Source organism: Neopsephotus bourkii, unplaced genomic scaffold, assembly GCF_033783945.1.
Source record: "Neopsephotus bourkii isolate Nb327-2 ecotype Australia unplaced genomic scaffold, CSIRO-AGI_Nbou_v1 NB_463, whole genome shotgun sequence".
In the NCBI taxonomy this organism is placed as follows: domain Eukaryota; kingdom Metazoa; phylum Chordata; class Aves; order Psittaciformes; family Psittacidae; genus Neopsephotus; species Neopsephotus bourkii.
Genome location: NW_026900965.1, coordinates 410,226 through 432,613, shown reverse-complemented (window position 1 = coordinate 432,613; position 22,388 = coordinate 410,226). Strand labels below are relative to the sequence as shown.

Sequence of the window (22,388 nt, the reverse complement as noted above, 5' to 3'; positions counted from 1 at the left end):
TCTCCCCTGGGCCTACTGAGAATGGGGTGACCGAGCATGCACCCACCCAACACTGACCCACCACACCCAACAGTGAACTACTCTGCCTCCTTGTATGGAGTCCTGGTTTGGGCTGGGATAGAGTTAATTCTCTTTCCAGTAGCTGGTGCTGTGCTGTGCTTTGGCTTCAGTTTGAGAACAATGCTGGTAACAGTGATGGTTTAGCTGCTGCTGAGCAGTGCTTACCTGAGTCAAGGACCTTTCAGTGTCCCATGCTCTGCCAGTGAGGAGGGGCACAAGAAACTGTGAGGAAGCAAGAGACAGGACACCTGACCCTAACTAGCCAAAGGCGTATTCCATACCATGGAACATCATGCCTAGTACAGAAACTGGGGGGAAGTTGGCTGCAAGATGCCAGTCACTGCTTGGGGTCAGGCTGGGAATGTTTTGCCAAAAGCTCCTTGTTCATCCATGCAGACATGATGGCATTTTTGCATGACTTGCTGTTTGCTGGGATGGATTGCTCTAGAGCCTGAAGGAGGTGGCCCTTTAACATTGACCTCCTTTCCTGGACTTCTCTTCCCTCCAGGACCTTATCACATCAGACTGTTTCAAGCAGATGCCTAAAGATGCCAAAGCCTGATCATCTGTAGTCCACTGTTGTGACCTTGATTTTTGTCCTCAGGACCCTGAACTCCACCATCTCATGGTCACTGCAGCCAAGGCTGATTTTGACCTTCACATCCCCAGTAGGTCCTTCTCACTGGTGAGCAGGAAGTCCAGCAAAGAACCTCTCCTCCTTGGCTTTCACTATCACATGGCTCAGGAATTTGTTATCAGTGCTGTCCAGGAACCTCCCAAACTGTTTACACCCTGCTGGGCTGTCCCACTAGCACGTATCAGGGTGGCTGAAGATCCCCATTAGGACCAGGGTCTGTTAATGTGAAACTGCTTCCAGCTGTCCACTTTTTCACCTCGTCAGGTGACATATATACGTGTGTGTGTATGTATCTATAGCAGAGAGCCACTACAATGTCACCCATACTGGTCTGCTCTAATCCCAACCCATAAGTTCCTCACCCATTCCCAGGGAAGAGCTCCACATACTCCAGATGCTGCCCCACATGAAGGACAACACCCCCTCCCTGTCTTCCTGGCCTATATCCTGAAGAGCCTGGATGCTTCCATCACAACACTTCAGTCACCTAAGCTGTCCCACCACATCTGTGCTGCCAGCATCAAAACCCTGCAGCTGCACACAGGTCTCCAGTTCCTCATGTTTATTGCCCATGCTGTGTGCATTAGCAACTTCAGAGGACCATCTCCTCTTTGCACCCTTTTCCCTCTCCCACAGCATTGAGCAGACCTGCACCTGGGCTCTCATCCCCTGCCCATCTCTCCCAGAGCTCTGTGATCAGCTTTGATATTCTCCAGGTTGCTTTTGGCAGCATCACTGATGCCCACATGGAAGAAGAACAAGAGAGAAGGAGCTTTTGTCTCAGTGCCAGAAGACACAAGCTTCCAACATCAGCTTCCATCCTATCCAAGACAGACTACGTTTTTGTCTCCAGTTCTCCTCCTTGCTCTTTGCCATGCCTTCGATCCCAGTTTGCACCCATGCTCATTTTGTTCCCCCAAGCTGGTCTCACTCCTCCAAAGGCTGTAGGACCACCAGGGCCAGGCCAGCAAGCCTGGGTGGGGAAGAGGAGGGTGGGACTGTAGCCTTGTGTGGAAGTCATCACACACTGATTTAAGCAGACCATTGAGCTGCACACAAGTTTTCTTCCTCCCTGTCCACTTATCCACCTCATCCTGATGCTCAGTGCAAGCTCTGGCTCCTATCCTGCCACTCATCTCTTTGTCTGTGCTCCCAGCGATCTCTGCCTGGAGCTCCATTCCCTCAACATGATTTCATTGCAACACCCTCCATCCCCTTCCTTCTGCAAAATCCAGAGGGAAAATTTCCATATAAAACAAATTCTGTCCTCGCTTGTACCCAGCAACTGCATTGACCACCCTTGCTTTGGGAGAGGGAGAAAGCGGTGCTTGATGGGGCCAAAGGAACTTTTGCTGATTTTCAATTCTCTAGTTTTCTAAACTAAAACATAACATGGAGAGGAGAGAGTTACAGGTGAGGAAGGGTATGCCTGCTGTCTTTCTCCTTCTACTTTGCTGCTGGGGAATCACCATTGCAGCATGTGGTCCTACTAGCTTCTGGCAAGTTTTAGCCAATAAATTATAAAACATTGATTTAAGAAGGAGAAGGAAGAATAAAAACAAAAGGCAGATATAAAACTGCTTTTAAGTAACTCCAGTGTAGGTGGTACATAAACAGGATATGTCACGACTCATTGAACTGTTCTTATTGGACAAATAAAGGGTGACAGAAGAAGAACGGGGGCCAGGGAGAACAAAACCACAAAAATGCAAGAAAATTCAGAGGTCCTTCAGAGGTTTGCGTTTTGTACTTCATTCAAGTTCCTACCTACTTTGGTGGATTTTGGGTGGTCAAGTCAAAGAAGACACACAGAAAAGTATGAAACATCTCTGGTTACCAGTAGATGGACAATTATGCCCAAGAGGGTCAGGAAGTACTTTGAATTCTTGTACGTTATTGTGCACTGGTCTGTCCTTGTCAAAAAACCAAACGAGCTCTGTCTCAAAACCAGTTTGTGGCTTTTGTTCATTACTTCTGCTGCAAACCTTTTCCAGAATTCACTCCTCTGATGAATGCTGACGATCCTTTAATTTTCAGTGTAAATCTATTTCAGTCTGTTCTTATATCATTCTTGCCCCCAAGCTTAAAAAAGCTCTTTTATATAAACATCATACTAGATACAGTGTCCTCTGTATCCACTCTCCATCAGGAAAACCACATCTAAGATGAAGGCACCAGGCGCTACAGGGGTTTTGTTCATCTCCTGTAATTTGAGTCCAGCCCTGAGAAAGCTACAAAAACCTGCTGGATGCTAAGGAACTACCCAGGGAGATCCCTGCAAGTGCAGGAAGCTCTTACAGATACAGTTTCTGGTGGAGGAAAAGTGCCACAACCCTCACCTTAAGACTGTGTCCCCTTCAGTACTGAAGGCAACTCACCCTAACTTACCAGGCCCTTGCCAAGCTAAACTCAAAGTGGTTTTCTTTAATTTCCTCTCCAGAGTTCCTGTTTGCAGCTCTCTGGTCACTCTTCCCTCACTTATTCCAGATTATCCCTAACAAACAAAACAATACACTTTTCTTCAGCTAGGTTATTTCTAGTGGTGACAGGGAGTATTAATGCAGCCTGGACTAGTTCTGCAGGTTGACATAAATCCCCTGCATCAGTATCATCCAGGTCAGAGTTATTTCAGACCAAACAAAAGCTTTTCAGTTCCTTCATCCCAATTCCTACTCTGTTATCAGGATCACCTAGGTCCTCCTGTAAAATATTCCCAATTTTCCATTATTTTTTACTCTGCTGGTTCAGCAAATTAGATCTACATGTTCATGCTCCAAGGTCCTTAACACAAACATTCACTGCAGAGGTATCCTATACGCATCGCTTGAGAGGTCTCACAGTTGCAGTTATCTCCCTTTTACCTGATTCTGCTCTAAACCCTCATAGAATCACAGAATCAGCCAGGTTGGAAAAGCCCTTTAAGCTCACCAAGTTCCACCATTCCCCAGCACTGCCAAGGCCACCACTAACCCATGGCACTGAGGCCCCATCTCCACGCTGTGTGAACACTTGCAGGGACGGTGACTGCAGCCCTGCCCTGGGCAGCCTGTTCCAATGCCTGAGCACCTCTGGGGCAGGAATTGTTCCTGGATGGAACTGCTCCATCTAAACCCTGGTGCAGCTTGAGGCAGTTTCCTCTAGTCCTATCACTCGTCCCTTGGGAGAAGAGATCAGCCACCTCCTGGCTCCTCATGATTCAACTTCTTCAGTACGGCTGTTCCCCATATGGCACTCTAACGACCAGCTCACTGAACATCAAGGAGATTAGTATCTACTCACTTCTCTACTCCAAAATTAAATTAGAAGATGTGTAGCATTGATTTGGCATTAACTACACCTATTTCATAATCCTTCCCCCCCCCCCCCCCCAAATATAAAAATCTTGCTCTAGAATGTAATACTGCTGTAGTCAGACCAAACAGACCTGAAATTACACCAAACATCTGCTACCACCACCTTTTGAACATCTGGGAAAGCACAATGTCTGCATAAAGCACAGCTTCTAGTTTGAACAAAGTCCAACCTACCAGATATTCGAATTCACATACTGCTTTCTTCTTGCTGTTCTATGATCGAAAAACAGTAAACCCATCGAGCAACTTGATTCACAAGCTTGCAAAAAACTGCAAAATTAGCCTCACCAGTCTCCAAAAAAAGGCAAAGTAACTAAAAGCCCTTGAGACAATCCACTTGAAACATACATCCACTAAATCCAGTTCTCTGTATTTCTGAAGTGGATTAACTCACAGTTCTCAAAGCCTGAATCCTTACTGTAAGCCACAGAGATCCCACTGTGGTATTCGGCTGAGAAGAACTGCCTTAATCTTATACATATTTGATATAATAATTAGCCAGGTAGGATTCCCCTGCCGTACTCTGAACAACTTCAATCATGTAGCCACCACAAGCTCTCATTTTTCTGAATGTCTTTCCACTCCACCTTCTTAACCACAGCATCATCCCCCTCTCTTCCTATTCACTTGCTCCAAATCTCCTCCTTTCCCTGCTGTCCAAACCACATACCTATCTTTGCTTTCCTCCAAAATAACTGTGAACCAGCCACGTCATTCTCATTTTGTACACACCTGGAAAAGTCATTTACCCCTTATCTATCCTATTAATATGGGCTTTATTCGAGGCCCTTCAAAAACGTAATACCAAGTATTTCCCAAGCCATCAACTGGAACAAACAGAAAACCCAACAGTCACCTTTAAAACAGCTACAGGGAAGTGTAAAGATGTCAAAGTGATTCACAAAGTCATGGTAAGGAATGCCAGCTGAAGTGAGAAGCCTTAAGTATCAACACAGGATAAGTCTTCTCATGGAGCAGAGCCAGCTTAGGCTGCTCCCCCTCTCCAGTCCAATCTCTGCTGCCTCTGACCGCAGCTTGCTCATCCTTCAGCTTCTAGGTAACTGAAGACATCATACTGAAAAATAAGTCTTTTTCCTGCTATTTCTTTTCTTCATCAAGCCCACTGGATCAACCCTTCCTTCTTAACAAGGTGATATACCCATTCATAAAGGTTTTTGAGCTAAAAGCACTGTAACTGATCACTTCAAAGTCTGCTCAGTTTCTCAAGTTACGGTCACGTTAGATATGCCTGTCATGGTTAATAATCCAGATTTGGGATCATTTAGCAGAAAAGCTTCTAAGAACATCAATCAAAAATCCACCTAGTTTATTTTCCATAGGTCAGGGGTCTCCATCTTCTAAATCAAACCCAAGTGCTGCAGATAAATCAATTTCACACTTCATCTTCAGCCAAAGATGCTCCTTCCCTTATGCATCCACCTAACCTTCCCAAGACTCCTCTTTTTTGGTATAGTCTGGTACCAGGCATCTGAATAGTCACAGGTAAGCTTTAGGCCATAATACAGTGGGGACCTGCCCTGTTACCTCTTGAAGCTCTTAAAAAAGCATTAATCAAGCCATAATTTTGTATAGAAAATGCCAAGATACTCCATACTTTCTCAAGGAGAAGAAGGCATGGCAAAGTGCCTGTGTCTAAATTCTGGGATTAAGAAATTAAAAATAAAAAAAAAAAATTACAGTGCAATTTTTGTTAGCTTTAAGAAATTATTGCAATCTCTCCCTCAAATCCCATAGTTGCTTCTAAACCAGTGTTTGAATATAGTGAGAAAAACATCAGGTGTGAAGGAAGAAACACACACTAGTTTTTGCTCAAATGTGCAAAATCATGATAAATACTAAATAGTCTCCTGAGATCTAGGGATGCAGTTCACATCTGACCTGGCCCACAACTGTTAATGCCATTGCAGATTGTCCTGCAACAGCAGTGTGCTCCAGATCATGCCTGGGTACACAACAACCACTGCTGTACCTTATTTTTTAATTACAAGTATCAATACAGAAATCAAGACCTTCTGCCATGCGGACATGATGGCTTGATCCACTACAGGGGCACAAAGAATGTGCTATGTTGAATACAGATGTTACAGTCATGCCTTCCTCAGCAACAGTTTCACTGCCACTCTAGAGATGGAAACCAGAGTTTTCAACCACTTCCACCACAAAAAAAGTGTTCTGTAAACACTCACTGATAACCTCCACCTCCTACCAATATTCCTCCTTTTTCTGACCAAATTAAACACAGCAACCCAAGAAATCAGCATCATTAATGCAAAGTTACGGATGTCCACAGCATCTAATTGGAATGGGTTCAGCCAGTTCATGTTTTCCTGTTTCAGGAGCTTGCGATGCATACTCCAACAGCCTGTATGTCTATCTCCTTCTGAAACCATGTCTAATATCAGACTGAAGTTCATTAACACCCCTGATTTGCAACACCTTTGGCTTCTCATGCCTTGTTATGCAGTGTGCTACTTAAGTAAGACACTTGGCAATCCACACCCTCTCCCTTGAGCCGCTCAGAGAGCATGACATCCATCTACTGCAGACCGCTGAATTTTACCCATCCTTTTACCTCTTAGTCCAGTGACACCAAATACCCTGGGTACTGCTAGAAGGCAGAGGGATGGTTTCCATTAGCTACTGCTAAATCTGGAGGCATGCAATTACAGGCATATGGGTACAAACTCATATTTCCTTTAAAAATGAAACAGCTTTGCTGAAACAGATGTTCTGGGAACAGCATGGAGACCACCGGGCAGCCTGGAGGACAGCAGATACAGTGGAGAAGGACTCCCAGAGAAACGCATGCATCCCATTGAGTATAAGCATGGGAAGATCAAACAGGGAGGAGGAGACAGTTTCACAACATCTAACATTGCCTCTTTTCCCAGTTTGTCAATGCTTCCATACAGAAAAATACTACAAAAACAATCTCCCATCTAGCAGAGCTAACTTGAAGTGAGGGTTAAACTCTTTTATTAAGTTACAGAATAAATTATTTTATTACAAGCTAAAAATACTTACTAGTAGACATTCCTTCTCTCTTTAAAATGCTCTTGAATTGATAACCCCACAACAAAAATAGGAAATACATTTTTAATGTGACCGATTAACATTTTAGCTCATTTTGGAGCGTTCACTATATCCCATCACCTGAAGGTGAAGATTCCAGACTGCTGACATTTCCTAAAACTGCATTAAAGTTGAAGAGTAAGTTTGGGTGTTGGCAGAGCACAGCGCTTGCCGCTCTGCCTTGGGCACAGAGCGCGACTCTGGCCGTGCCGGTGCCTTCTGGCTTCACCATCTTTTACAACATAAAAACCATCCAGCCATTTTTATTTTTTTTTTATGGTGCTGATTTTAAGAGGAAGATAACAAAAAATCTCAATGTGACCACAGCAACCTCAACACTCCTGCAAGCCGTTTAACAAGCAAAGGGAAGCTCTGGAGTATGCAAGTACTTCAGTGGTCATGGCAAGGATGGGTGGTCATCTCCCCAAATGTCTCATGTTGACAGAGTTCTTGCTTGTGGAGCTTGTGGAGGAGACTGCACTAGGAGCCTGCCATCTCTGCTGGCAGCCACAGCAACATGGAAAGCTTTCACCTCATCTGAAGAGATAAGGAGAAATGATTCCTCCTCCTGGTCAATTTGAAGTTGGCTTACATTCACACAGGATTGACCCCATCTTACAAAGCAGAAAACATAAACAATGTGTATGGTCTTGGTACAGAACAAACAGCATCTCCTCCTCTTCATCAGTAGAAACTGAGTTTCAAAGAGGATTCAGACCCTGCATTTGCACCCATGAGGGAGGTCCTTAAAGGTGATGGACACCCAAGCAGGGCAGTACTGGAGCAAGGCAGGAAAACATCACAAGGCTCTTGAGCCCTCCTTTAGAAACACAACTTGTCCCTCTCTCACTCAAAGTTGCAAAAACAACCAAAACCAACCATCTACCCTACACACCGCACCTCTTGCCTCTCAGCCACTTCTGTCCCAATATACACTTTACCACACTAACGGGAAACAGCTCCCAGTGTTCGCAGTGTTACACAAATTCTGGCACAAGCTCTAGAAAAGGTAACATTAAATTGTGTCAGAACTCCTCCAGCCATGCTCGGAGCACAAAAGCCTGTTTCAGGTAACTCTCTGCTGGTTGTCCCCTGCAGCACTCTTGCACACCTCATCCAAGTGATCTTTGATCTCCAACACCTTCCTTTGATGCTCAAGGATCTCCACTGCCTCCTTACTACCCTCTTTTTGTGCGCAAAGGGTAAAAAGAGGACAAGCAAGCAACACTGAACGCTCTTCATGCGCACATGCCTGGGCTTGTGTGTATCCCAAGTCCTCTCCAAAAGCACTTTTTTAGACAAAGCCACCACAATGCCTGTTTTTCCCCGAGAGGACAATCTCTTTAAACTCAAGAGAGATTTAACTAATAACATTAAAATGATGACTTACCAGTCTCTCATTATCTTCTGAGGTTCTCTGGTAATGAGCTGCTAAAGCAACATAATCCTGTGCCTGCTTGTTACACTCTAAACACTTAAGTCCATGACGGATTAGTCTCCATGGGTCCGTATAGAGAGGCAAGGCTGGCTGAATGTTAGCAGAAATTCCTACCCCACCTCCTGAGGCAGCACTGGGCTTACGCGAAGGAGAGGGCGAGTGCAAAGTCTGAGGAGCCAGAGAGGCTGAAGAGCTCACAGGAGAAGGTGAAAACATTTCGTCTAAGGAAATCGGTTTCATTAGCAGCTGAGAACACTGCATGATAAATCCTTTGCTCTTGTGATCTCTGGCATGTTTAAGCAAGCTACACTTATTAAAAAAAAGTAGCATAGTTGAACACTGAGTGCACATGACTTCGATATGAACACTTCGTCTACTATAGTGTTGAGTCAGGCTTTTCTCTAAGGCAAATGAGTCCCCACATTCCAGGCAACAGTACCCAGAGGCAGGTAAATTAATACTGGTATCAGGTGGAGGACTAAGGTTTGGAGTATATATCGGCACTGGATTGGCACTGTGTAGTACTTTATTAAAAGCTTCCACGACGATGGGTGCAGCTTTCTTGACTTGATGCACCAGGGGCACAGACATCTGTGTCACCTGAGGCTGACTTCGCCTCTGTGCTGATGACTTTGCCGTAACAGAAGCAGCAACACTATGTGGGACCAAGTTGAGATTTGCCAAGTGCACAGCTTTGGGAAGAAGGCTAGAGGTGGTGACGCTGGATGGCTGCATCACGATACCCTGCTGCTGCCTCTTAACACCTACTTTTATGGCACCACTGCCGCAGTTTGGCAGTGGAGATAAAGACACAGTACACATGCTGTTTGCAGCAATATCTGTTTTCATGCTATCTGTGTAAGGACTTGTTATGCTTGACAGTTGGATAGCCACAGTAGCCCCATTTTTGGTTGAATTCCTGCTGGCCTCACTTTCCATAACTACACTAGTGTCAGGGGATGGAAAAGATTTGATAGACTCTTCGGCAGATGAGGTTTCCACAGGCGACTCTTCTGAAGATTTGCCCAACTCATCATTTTCTGGCAAAATTCTAGTTACAGTTCTTTTAATTTCACCAGAAGATGTCTTGATAGTCTTTATTCTAACCTTGGGAATAGCTGGCGGAGAGCCAGCTGCCAAGGAAGGAGAGCCTTTCCCACTGCTGTCACTGCACACGCTTTGAGGACTCTCAGGCTGCTTGCTGGCCTTTCTTACCACCTCTAAAGGGCTTCGGGGACTCTTTGGTGATTTGGGCATTTTTGGACTTCCCTTCATCCCGTCTTTAAAAGGACCAGGTTCCTTGGTAAGATTTGGTTGCTCGCCTTTTGGAATACATGCAACCTTTTTGGCCTGAAGAGCTACTAACGCTGCCACGCAGGATGACAACTTTGAATGAGTTGGCTTTAACCTCTGGCGAGGTGGTATCGATGAAGACATGTTCTGCTCAGGCACAGACCCCTTTTCTCCTAAATTATTGTGAGGGAGGTCTCCAAACACCAAGCCTTCCCCAAGAAAGCTATTGGTATCTACCAAGTCCTTGCCTGACTCCAAAAACCTCTCTGCTGCTTTGTCTTGTTCTCTCCTGCCCATTTCTGGCCTATTTGCCGGCTGGCAGTGGATTTCCATCTTTTGTTCCTTTTTACAGTATTGATCAAACATGCTTAATTCAGGCTCTGGTAGCTTTCTAAGATGATCTAGTACTGAAGCTCCTGTTGGTATATACATTGAAGGTGGTGGAAAATAGGGTGTTTGGGCATGTTTGGGTTTATCACCAATGCTGTTCTCTTTGAATGCATCCTCTGGTTCAGGGCTGGAAATTGGGCTAAACTGACTAAATGTTGGCAAAGGCTCTGACTTAGACTGCTCCAGTTTATCAGAGTAACTTCTTGAGCTGTCACCATTAATAAAAGTTGACTCAAACTTGCCATAATTATGGACTAAAGCGTGAGCCTCTGATGGCAGATCGGACCCACGAAACCCATTGTGTAGCAGACCAGTACCAAGGTGATTCCCCTCCTTTTCTGCTTCAAAGGACTCCTGGCGACTCGTGTTCTTCACTATCACACTCACAACAGGAGCATCAGAGGGAGGCAAAGAGTGGGATAAGGACACATTCTCATCAATGCAGATTCCTGATGACTTCAGGTGATTATCATTCTCCTCCCCAGCTGATGGGATGGTCTCCTTGGCATCAAGGCTTGTTGGATCAGGGATGTCAAAAGCAGCCAAGAGGTCATCAAAGTCTGGGGTTTTCATGTCCCCCATTATGAAAGCTAGAATTAAAATACAAAAAAATTCTTAGTCAGGTACATCTTCCCCAAGGACAGACTTTGTAAGACTAATTTGCATAAATATGTGATAAAACACAACTGCCCAAAACACTAACGCAGCGGGTACAAAGGCTAGAAACATCTGCAGCAGACACTTGTTTCCATTTTAACTATTCCAAGATTGACTGTTTATACACAGAAATATCAGCCCAGCTTTTTCAACACAGCTTTCAAAACAGAAGTGCCATTTGTAGGGTATTACAGGGAAGGAACCTCTCCTGCCCTTGCTGCACATGAAGGATCTGCAAAAGCTCAGGTCTCATCCTGCTCAAGCTGGCAGGGGCAGGTGACGAATGGCAGGAGCTGTTCAATCCTGTCATGCAATACAACCTGCCCCCTCTGGACTGTGAGCAAAGCTGCTCCTGGTGCTCAAGCAACATGCCGAGTCCCCGAGAACAGAGCTTGTTCAAACATGACCTTTTAAAAGACACCAAGCTTGTGCAGGGGACATCTTTGCAACCTGTCAGATGCAACTCTACTCCAAAACAGCCACTGACATGAGCTTCCACAGAAAAGATCCAGAAGTACATCAGTGCTGGGTTTCTTTTTTGTTTGGCTGGGTTTTTTTTAGAGCTAATAGGCAACAATCACTGCTGATTTCTCAGCAGATTCTCTGAAGAATTCAGTCCTGCTTCAAGGAACAAAGGCAGCGGTAAACAGGTGGCCCAAGAGAAACAGACCAGAAAAGCGAGATGACTCCCACCCAGAGCAATTTGTACAATAGAAGTCTTCAGTAAATATTTCAGTACAGCAGCTTAAAGCATGGTAAATGAAGCAGGATTTATCTGAAACACAGGCAATCCTTAATTAAGGAAGGATGTGAGGCAAAACTGCCCAAAGACAGAAAAAAGGATCATATTCAATTCATAACAAGAAATGGTGTTCCCAGCCAGCTCTCTCTTTATAAGCCCTCCAGAAGGTTAGTGGGGACTTAGATGCTCACCACAGAAACCTATGACAGCAATAATGAAGCTCTGATGAGATGCATAATGAAAACTGACAGCATAGAATTACTTGAACATTTGTGTTTGCTATTGTCAGGGACAGTGGTTTTCCCCTGCTTAATCAAGATATTTTCAAGTTGGGGCAATATACAGACTTCCCAAATATTTAATACATGTTCCATTTAAACCCCAAATTTATGTGAATTGATGCATGCTGTATGCAGGGGAGGGAAAAAAAAAAAAACAAAACCCAATAAAGAGTATCAACAGAGCACCAATTCTTTGGCAAAGAGCACCCACAGGCAAGGTAAGTCCTGCCACACTCGACCTGGGCTGCATCAGAGCTGCCAATGGCAGTGGCAAGTGAGGGAGACAGCGCCCAGGAGAAGGGAGCAGGGCTGGGAGGAGAGGCACAGATAGAAGGACCCTGAGAAGAAGCGGAGGGAGACAAAGGAGCTGTCTGACAGAGGCCACTGATTTAAGGCTGCTTTCATTATTTACAACTGGGTTTAAATGTTTGTGAAGCGTCACATTAAAACTGCAGGTATGAGGAACACTTTACAGAGCTGGACCAGGAAAAAATCACTTCAGCTTTGAACAAGAGGACATAATGGTCTTTGAGCTTTAGTTTAGCCATGCCTCCAGACAATCCCCATAGGTGTTGCTTTGGTTAATTACTGCAAAACATTCTGTGGAGGTTTACTTGGCTTAAGAGTGGCTCACTGTGGTGTAGCTTAAACTTGTTCTCATTCTTAAATTAAACCACAAATATGAATGTCCACAGACAGCTGTGTAGTACTTTACAATCGCATCCCTAAACAAGGTAGCTCGGCTGTGCATTACATCCCTGGAAGCTCAGACGATTATCCATATGCTTCACATCACTAGCACTTGATAATCAAGACTTCTGAAACATCACAGATTACTGCAGTTGGCAAAGAATGTTGACCTAAAACTTCTTCCTTTGGTGAGAAAATCTGTGCCAGCTGGGAGAGAGCAAGACGCCACTGAGCTCCCAAAATTTCTGGCACACAAACCCTTCCACAAGGAAGACATTTCATCCGTAACCTGTAATGCTCAAGTTTTATATAGAGAAAAAAGGAGTTTGCCAATAGCTCTTGACTTTTCCACCTATCCGCATCTTTGGACGCAGTGCTACTTTAAAATACCAGACAAAATAAACCCGAGGTATCTGCACCATTACAAAATATGCTTTTCTTGGAAGAAACGGTGCATTTTCAGAAGCTTTCGTGTATATCTTTGAGTCCTATGAAAGACTAGCTTAAACTCTGCTATTATGACAGCACAAGTCTCTACTCAAGCATTTCTCCTCAAAACTGCATCTTAAACACGTCATACATGAAGCTAAAATTCTCAAAGCAAAACTCGACTCTGATTCTAGAGAAGACCAAGTAGGTGCCTGGCTGACAAAAGTGACTTTTAAGTGAAACAAATTTAAAATTTTGACTAAACACCACTTATTTCTGTTCTCAGATAACAAACAGAAGCACATTAAGGGAAATTATGTCAAAGCCTCCTGCAAACTATTTTGTGAGGAAAGACGAAACCTCCATCTTTCTTGTGCAAAGGCCTTGCCTTCAAACCCAAGCTTGAAATCCAATTTTCTTTCTCTGCTTGCCTGTGAAAACATGGAGGTTGAGATTTCCAAAGCAACAGAAGAGGTGAATAAAACGAGAAAAGAAGGAGATACAGAGTGGAACACATGTATTTCAGTGTGCAAAGCCAGCCTCCGTATAGCACGTTTCTCCAAGGAACATGGAACCTAGAAGCCTCCAAGCCATCAAAAACACCCCTGTGAACTTGCCTGAGGCTGTTTGTACAACCTCAGGGCTGTGGCTAAGCTTCAAGATGTTGCAACCAGGCAGAGGCACCACAGGACCAGCATGCCACACATGCACCATACAAACCTTTCGCTAGTGGTGCTATTCCTGGGGCTTCTCAGAGCTCTGCAGTAGCTCCTCTGGAGCTTTCAAACCAGCGCGTACCATGCTGCTCAAGAAGGAGCTTCAAGATTGCCACCTAAAAGGAAAGCATGAAAATGCAATTATACCAAGGTTAAATAATACAGGAAAATAACGTTAACAGTAAATATTGGTAAATCTGTGAAACAGCGGTAAGGTACATGGGAAAACGTCGGCCAAGGGCTCCTCTTACCAGCCCATAAGAGGTCTTCCTCCTGAAGGGATGGCACCTTCTGCAGGGATGCAGAAGGGATATGGAGAGGGTTTCCCTGCCAGGGAATCATCTGGGAAGGCAGGGATGGCAGGAGCAGGGCCCCAGGAAGCGCAAGCAGTACATGCCAACTGGCAGCAGCCAAAGCAGATCAAGGCAAAGACCGCCCAGGGGCTGTCAGGGCCATGGGGAAAGTACAGGAACAGGGAACGGCAGCTGGTGGGAGATTAAACCGGAGGCTCCAAACGGTCCCCAGTGCTGCAACACCCACTGAAGTTGCGGGAGCCCGGTTCAGGATCCCTGGTACGATCGGGGCCGGGGACTCGGGGTCACCGCCCGTGGCAGCGCTGCCGCTGTCCCCACGCGCGACCCACCCAAGACAAAGGCCTGGGGCCTCCCCGGCCGCCGCCCGCTCCCCCCGGCGCTGACACCCGGCGCGGCCCCGCGGCCCCGGCCGCACGTGGGCAAACCCCGCCGAAGTTAGTTTGTCCCAGCACCGCCGGACCGGGCCGCGCAGCGCCGCACCGCCGTGGGGTCCGGGCCGGCAGTCAGAGCCGGGACCAGAGCTGCCGGCGCAGCTGGGGGTCGGGAGGTGCAGAGAAGGCGGCGGGCGCCCCGCGGGCCGGAAGAGCCGGTGCGGCGGGCAGGCAGGCAGGCGGGCAGGCAGGCGGGCGGGCGGGCGGGCGCGCAGGGCTCGGTCTGCCGGCGGCGGGGCCGCCCGCCCTGCCCGCGGGGCGGCAGCACCCGCCCGGCCGGCGGGAGGGCGCAAGGAAGGCGGAGGGCGAGCGGGAGGGGCGGGCCCCGGCGCGGCCAAGCCCGAGCGGGCGGCACTCACCCACGCTGACGGCTCCTCTGAGGGCCCCGCCACCGCCAGAGCCCCGCATAGGCCTCACCCCGCACCCGGCACCAACGGCCGCAACATGGCGGCGAGCGCAGCGGGCGGGGCCGGGAGCGGGGCGGGGCCGGGCCGGGACACGGCGGACCGCCCCCCGCGCCGGGCCCGCGGCGCCGCCGGCTCGGCCTCTCTGGCCTCCGGGGCCCGAGCGCGGCCTCCGTGACCCGGGGCGGGAGCGCGGGGCAGCCTCGCCAGCAGACGGTGTCCCGGTGCCCCGCTCCCCTCGGGAAGGGCCTGCTGAGGGGCGTCCCGGGGGCCCCTCACGCCTCCGAGGGCCCGCGCTTCTCCGTTTTCAACGTTTTCTCACCGAAACCTATCTTGTAGAAGGGCGTCCACTGCAGTCACCTCCCCTCGTCTTTTATTTCCTTCCTCATTGTACCCTGCATCAACACCGATGTGATTTTGCTTACAATTAGGCAAAATGACCTGGAATTCATAGCATCACAGAATCCCAGACTGGTTTGGGTTGGAGGGCACCTTAAAGCTCCTCCAGCTCCAACCCCTGCCACGGGCAGGGACCCCTTCCACTGGAGCAGCTTGCTCCAAGCCCCTGTGTCCAACCTGGCCTTGAGCACTGCCAGGGATGGGGCAGCCACAGCTTCTCTGGGCACCCTGTGCCAGCGCCTCAGCACCCTCACAGGGAAGAGCTTCTGCCTAAGAGCTCAGCTCAGTCTCCCCTTGGGCAGGTTCAAGCCATTCCCCTTGGCCTGGCCCTACAGGCCCTTGTCCCAAGCCCCTCTCCACGTTTCCCGCAGCCCCATCTAGGTGTTGGAAGACTGTTACAAGGTCTCCTGGATTAATCACTTCCTGTTCACAAATGTGCAACAGGGTTGGATTTTTTCCCACTGCCTTACAACCTGATGTAGGCTGTTAGTATTGACCATTGGTGCTAATTGCTCAGCATCTTCCTCAGATGCTGAAATTCCCAAGCATGCACTAGCAAGTCCTACAGTTAAAAAGAAAAATGAACTGCAGCAGTTTGTGCTTCCCATCTTCCACAGTTAGTGGTGGCTCTGGAAGCGGTGGCAAGGCCACCCCTGGAGCATTACATCCTGTGCTGGGCTCACGCTGTGAGAGAGAGTCCAACAAAGGGTGCCTAAGGTGAAGAAGGAACCTCATGATGAGGCAAGGCTGTGAGCACTGGGACAGCTCATCCCGGGAAGAGAAGGCTGAGGTGGGCAGGAATCTTATCAATGTGTGTAGACAGCTGAAGGAAGACTACACAGCCGAAGGCTGTCTTTAGTGGTAACCAGAGCCAGGATCAGAAGCAATGGGCATCTGGGCAGGAACAACCCCAGGTTCCAGTATAGGCTGGGGAACGACCTGTTAGAGAGCAGTGTAGGGGAGAGGGACCTGGGGGTCCTGGTGGACGACAGGGTGACCATGAGCCGACACTGTGCCCTTGTGGCCAAGAAGGCCAATGGCATCCTGGGGTGTATTAGAAGGGGGGTGGTTAGTAGGTCGAGAGAGGTTCTCCTTCCCCTCTACTCTGCCCTGGTGAGACCTCATCTGGAATATTGTGTCCAGTTCTGGGCCCCTCAGTTCAAGAAGGACAGGGACCTGCTGGAGAGAGTCCAGCGCAGAGCAACTAAGATGATGAAGGGAGTGGAGCATCTCCCTTATGAGGAAAGACTGAGGGAGCTGGGTCTCTATAGTTTGGAGAAGAGGAGATTGAGGGGTGACCTTATTAGTGTATATAAATATATAAAGGGGGAGTGTCACGAGGATGGAGCCAGGCTCTTCTCAGTGGCAAACAATGAAAGGACAAGGGGCAATGGGTACAAACTGGAACACAAGAGGTTCCACTTAAACCTGAGAAGAAACTTCTTCTCAGTGAGGGTGACGGAACACTGGAACAGGCTGCCCAGGGAGGTTGTGGAGTCTCCTTCTTTGGAGACATTCAAAACCCGCCTGGACACGTTCCTGTGTAACCTTATCTAGGTGTTCCTGCTCCAGCAGGGGGATTGGACTAGATGATCTTTTGAGGTCCCTTCCAATCTCTAACATACTGTGATACTGTGATACTGTGAAACCGAAACACAGCAGGTTCCCTCTGAATACCAGGAACATTTTTCCACTGTGAGTGTGACCAAGCCCTGGCATAAATTGCCCAGGGAGGCTGCAAGTCTCCGTCCTCAGAGGTTTTTGAAAGCCATCTGGATTTCCTGGGCATCCTGGTGGCCTTGCTTCAGGTTGGATCAATTGACCTCTGGAGGCGTCTTCCCACCTCAGTCACCATTTGATGATGTGAAGTATTTTGTGTTCAGGTGTGACCATGTCACCCGTTGTAAGCAAAGATGAGTATTTCCTGAGTTTGCTTTTCCTGTAACTTGACATTTTTACTATCTACACCTGGCACTGGACATGCAGCATTGTTCAAAACTCATTGTTTCTCATCAAGTTAAATAATTCTTTTTTTCCTTGTCATCAGACCCATGGGAAAAACATTTCTTAGGTTTTTTTATTGACACTCATAGCTTCACTTCAGTTTAGAATCGGTGTCATCACCTTTCTCCTTTTGGAGGTGACTGCCTCAAGACCAACAGAAAGGCAAAGGAAATAAAGAAAACACTTCCAGTATTATAACTGCTACTCTATGAAAAGCTGTCTGGGGAGCTGTAAGTTGTAACTATTAAGAGAGCTGACATTTCTTACGCAATTTATAAAGAACTGCTGCAGTCCTGAACAAGTTGTGGCTTGCAGGAAAGCCACTGTAATTTGAAAGATTGTGCTAATGAAGAAATATAATGCCAATGGGAATTTAGCTCCATCCAAGATGGCCAAGGAGGAGAGGCAGCCCTAAAGTGGCCGTGTAGGAAGCTACATTCCCCTCCTCAAGACAGCAGATACACAAAAAGGACTAAAGAGAATCTATATTCTTCTGTATGAGCTAAAAATCACTTTTGACATTTATTTATTTATTTTTAGTCCAATGTGGTAACTTGACAAATCTGGAAATAAAAAAATAGTCCTCCTTTTTTCTGAGATTTAAATTTGTCCCTTTAGGCTTGTGTCATCATCTGAGCTAAAGGATTTGATGTGGAAGAGGCAAAAGCTGTGAATCTAAAGGAGACATGGTACAAAGCTCTTGGGACGTGTCAAGGCTGGAGCGGTGGAACCTCTGTGTCCTGGTGACACCTCAGTGAGGGAAGCCCCTGGATGAAATACTCTCAAGTGATGTCCAGCTGCATCCAAGATCTTCACTTTTCATTTCTTCTCCTGCTTGGAGTTGTTGGTACTCGCTTCTTAGCTGAGGGAAAACTGCCTCTTCCCAGGTGCTAGCTGTGTTGAAGAGTGGATGTAGGCAGGCAGGCTGGCAGCTACAGTGAGGACTATTTTTATTTATACATAACAAACATAATAAAGTCCTGAGCATTCATGCCTAGGCAACTGTCAGCTTTCAAATCAGTGATTAATTTGTTTCTGTCAGAGCTCGATGTTACAGAGAATTACCGTGAGCTGGTTGCAAAACTTGAGTGTTATAAAACTATAATTAATGTTTCAGAAACTCCAGGGAAAGTTTATTACTGGCAGAGTGAGAATGAATCTCCAGACACAAACATTCCTCTAAGATAACAGCATAGCCTTTGGCATTATCTACACAGGAAATGATCAGTATAACTTAAATAAGGGTAATTAATTACACAGATGTCATCTGTATACATTTAAAACCATTTACTCCTTTCACTCTGGCTTTCTCGTGTCCCTGACGCTCAGGGCATGCCCTTTGAACAGATTTCCCCCCCTGCCTTTTTGCTTCTGGACACATATGCTGATGAGCCAACACATCTCTTCAACAAAGAGTCCTCTGTACGACTGACCCACCATGAACATGGAAAAGGCTCGCCTTTACTCCACATCCATGCTCAAGGCAGCTTGTAGTCAGAGGCTGTGGTACTCGCAGTGATGGACACCTGACCTTAAATTCCTGCATCAAATCAAAGAGAACAAAGCGAGTATCCCAGCAAGGGTGAGAATAGAAGTAAGAACCCAGTTTGGCAAAATTCTGTTAGAGAAGAACCGCTTCGTGCCCTACCATGCTTCTGATTCCAATTTAATGGAGTTGGAGACGTGCTGAGATGGACTGATTTCTGATGGGGAGGTTGTAGTCAAAGCCTGCTGATACAGCAAGGATGCGTATTTCCCATATCGCTTTCTGCTAGTGCAATAGCAAACCTGTTTTACAACTCGACTAGAAAGCCAGGAGAGAAACTTCCAGCCAGCCAGTTTTCTTCACCCACGAGAACTGCAGGCTCTGGTGCGGTATGGACACGCTCCAAGGTCTGGGCAAGCAAGGACCCTTTGCGAAATCCTCTGTGCTGACAGTAGAGACAGCACAAAGCCCTGGGCTTCATGTTGCTTTGTCTGAGTAGCACTGATGCAACCACTTGCAGTGCTCTGCACGTGAGTGCTGGATTCACTGTGGGGGGGAGGGGGGGGGGGGGTTGGGGGACATTGTGGTTTCCCCATGTTTCCCAGGGTGACAAGACTGGTTTGAGCTGATCTTGCTTCTGTGCCTCCAGTTGTCCCGTGTGATGGTAGTGGGACTGCTCTGAGAACCAGAGAGAACTGATCCAGGCTTTATATACCTCTTTGGGGAAGAAATTAAACTTATGAGTTCACACATTAGCTTGCACTTAGCCCCATAAACAGTTGTGTGGGTGAAGACTGGGGTGGTTGGCTACCACATGGGAACCAGCCAGATGGAAAGCTGCTGGAGCAGAAGGACCAGTGGCACCAAGCCACAGCCCATGTTACTCCAGGAAAGTCTTCTGAACTTTGCTAGAAAGTTTAATCAAAACTTGAGAAAGCTGCAAGAAGAATAACTGTGTAAGAGTTCTCTGTCCTAAACTGCCTGTAGCACCCTCCAAGCACTTTCAGTGCAGTTGTATTTTGGAAAGCCTCATCAAGATCGCTGAGAGATTGCTTTGCATGTTTGTGAAAAGAGAGATAGTAAGGTAGATGCCAGTGCAAGGTCAGTCGTGTTGCAGGCATAGCTGAGGGGTACACAGGATGTTGAGGCCTTGGTGGCAGCCCTTGCATAATCCCATAGTTTAGCCAACACACTGAACAGTAACAGGGCAGTCAAGCATGGGCAGGCTCAGTCCCAAGACTGGGCTTTCTGCATAAAGCCTTTTCTTCAATCAGTTTCTCCAATTACCAGTAAAATCTTTACATCAAACAGATGAAAAGGGTTTTCTTCCCCAGAAACCCTAACAGTCTGCCCTTTAGCTCCATGTTTACCCTCTTAAGACGGATCTGTTGGGGAAGCAGAGCTTGACTCTGCATGTTACAATAGCCTTTAGTTATAATTGACTATTTTTCTTCCAACAGGAGGAACAAGCAGTCAATATGACCATGTTTGAAGGTAAGGTAGGAAAGAACAGATGAGTAGATGAAATTGCACTGCATGCAAATTATCTCATACAGCTAGGAGAGACATTTAGGATTTAGAATGTATGAATATGTTTCCAGGTGTCAAACAAGGATTAAGTGCAATGTAGCCCCAAATGAAGTGTAGGACTTTTTGCTTTCTGTGAAAATACAATGATAATCCTAAGGCGAATCTGACACTTCTGGCACCGTTCACTGGCTAGAGAGTTTTCATATTTAAAATGCTAAAACTGAAATCATGTACAGAACCTCATTTCAGTAAGAATAAATCGGCTCAGACATGAGGGCTTCTGGTGCACAGCCCCACTGACAGTGCCATAGCCCATACACAGGTGAGCACCCATCTTTGTGATTCCTGATGTTGCAGTGATCTCAGGCCTGTTCCCAAGTGCACGCAGGAGACTTGCTGATCCTCCCCTGGGCACAGTGAAAGGTCTCCAGAGCCTGTGAGGCATCTGAACAATTTAATCTGCAGTTGGGCTGCATGACCACAGTTCCAGCCCGAGGCAGAGTGGCTCATGTTGAAGCTTTATCCCACAGCCTGCATTGAGAAGCATGGCCAGATTTTAAACTCTACCCAGTCTCGAGCAGAGGCTTTTCTGCATAGCTAGGGACAAGAGGACAGCTACCAACCAAAGGATTTTTCTTCTTGCTTTCCAAACATTGTGGGTTCCAAGGAATCCCAGGGATGAGTCAAAAGCCCTTCATGCTTGATCCCCACCCTGTCATAGTTTCTTTTTATTTTCCCCCTGAAAAATAGTAACAAAACCTTTTCATTCATTTGAAACTTAAAAACTCAGTGCATTTTTGTTTTCAGAATTGTATGTTATTATTTTCTCTTTCAGCACAATAGTAGGAAAACACAGCTGAACCTGGAAAAGTTTACGTACAAATTCTGTTCATTGCATCATTAGTCTCCAAGTATTTGTTATCACACGGTTATTTAAGAGCATATACTAAACCAGTCTGTTCCCTTTGCCAGGATAGTCTCCATCATATCAGGAAATATTAAGCTGCCGTGCAACTCATTCAGTGCACTTCATGACTCTCCCATGAAAACCCACAACATGATGGACTGCAAGGCTACAGCTTGGAGCTTGACTCTGCTTTCTGGGAAGTGAGCAACATCCATGTCACCCTTTCACAACACCAGGAGGGCTCTTCAATCCCCCATCAACACAGAATGCAGTTTGGCTCATGCATTTGTATTAGGAGCTGGTTTTCACTTATGTGGTGCCCCAACGTGTCTGGAGGAGTGCTCTGCTGTCCCTCATTCCCTGGTTAGTCCTTCCACCAAGCTCTCAATCAAAGGAAAGATCTGTGTCTCAGCAAAACTGCTGAATTTTCATTCTGGTTTGTATTTTAGTAATGTAAATGTCTTGCCTTCATCTCTGTGTCCATTATTTCATACATGAGGGAAGAGCCCCCCACATCGGCTCACTTACTCCACGTTCAGGTAGCAGTGGGATAATTGCAGACAAATCACTGCGGCTGCCACATATCTTGCTTTCTTCCTCGCTCCTCTGCTTCTGCTGCCTGGCACATGTATGCCTCTGCCTCCTGCATCACTTCTGCTTCCTGCATCGCTCTGCCTCCTGCATTCCCCTGCCTCCTGCATTGCCCCTGCCTCCTGCGTAGCCTCTCTTGCATTTCTTTTGCCTCTTGCTTTACCTCTGCCTTCTGCATTACCTCTGCCTCCTATATCACCTCTCTCTCCTGCATGTCCTGTGCCTCCTGCATCCTTCTCCCTCCTGAATCTCTTCTGCCTCCTGCATTGTCTCTCATTTCTGCATTGCCTTTAGCTCCTGTAACACCTTTAGTTTCTGCATCATCTGCCCCACATGAGGGGCCATGGGCAGAGCCGTTTCAGCTTGGGACTACATAGGACATAGTTCAATGCCCCTCTGTAGACCTTGCTGTAACAGGTTGGAGGTGAAGGCTGATATTAAAGCAGCAGTAATTACTTCCCTGGAGAGGTCACAGCCTTCAGCAAGATCTCTTAGTGCTTTCTAAGGATCAGTTTTAGATGCAAAATCTATTTATTTCCTAAA

General features: G+C 46.9%; 1 protein-coding gene across 6 annotated transcripts in view; it reads right to left on the bottom strand.

The window, feature by feature from the left end:
* ZNF592 (zinc finger protein 592) overlaps positions 1-14,985 on the bottom strand; it is a 40,393-nt gene extending 25,408 nt beyond the window's left edge. For 5 of the 6 annotated variants that reach the window (XR_009724945.1, XM_061349844.1, XM_061349846.1 and 2 more), the window contains exons 1-2: positions 14,884-14,985; positions 8,534-10,854 (exon numbers count right to left, since the gene is read on the bottom strand). Coding sequence is in view for 5 of the 6 variants with exons in the window: in XM_061349844.1 (XP_061205828.1) it covers positions 8,534-10,854; positions 14,884-14,932 (2,370 nt within the window). In the remaining variant the exon portion in view is untranslated. Of the gene's footprint in view, positions 1-8,533; positions 10,855-13,783; positions 13,896-14,883 lie in introns of all 6 variants that reach the window. The other variant, XM_061349845.1, reaches the window with a different exon arrangement.
* Between the last annotated feature and the right edge of the window lie 7,403 nt (positions 14,986-22,388).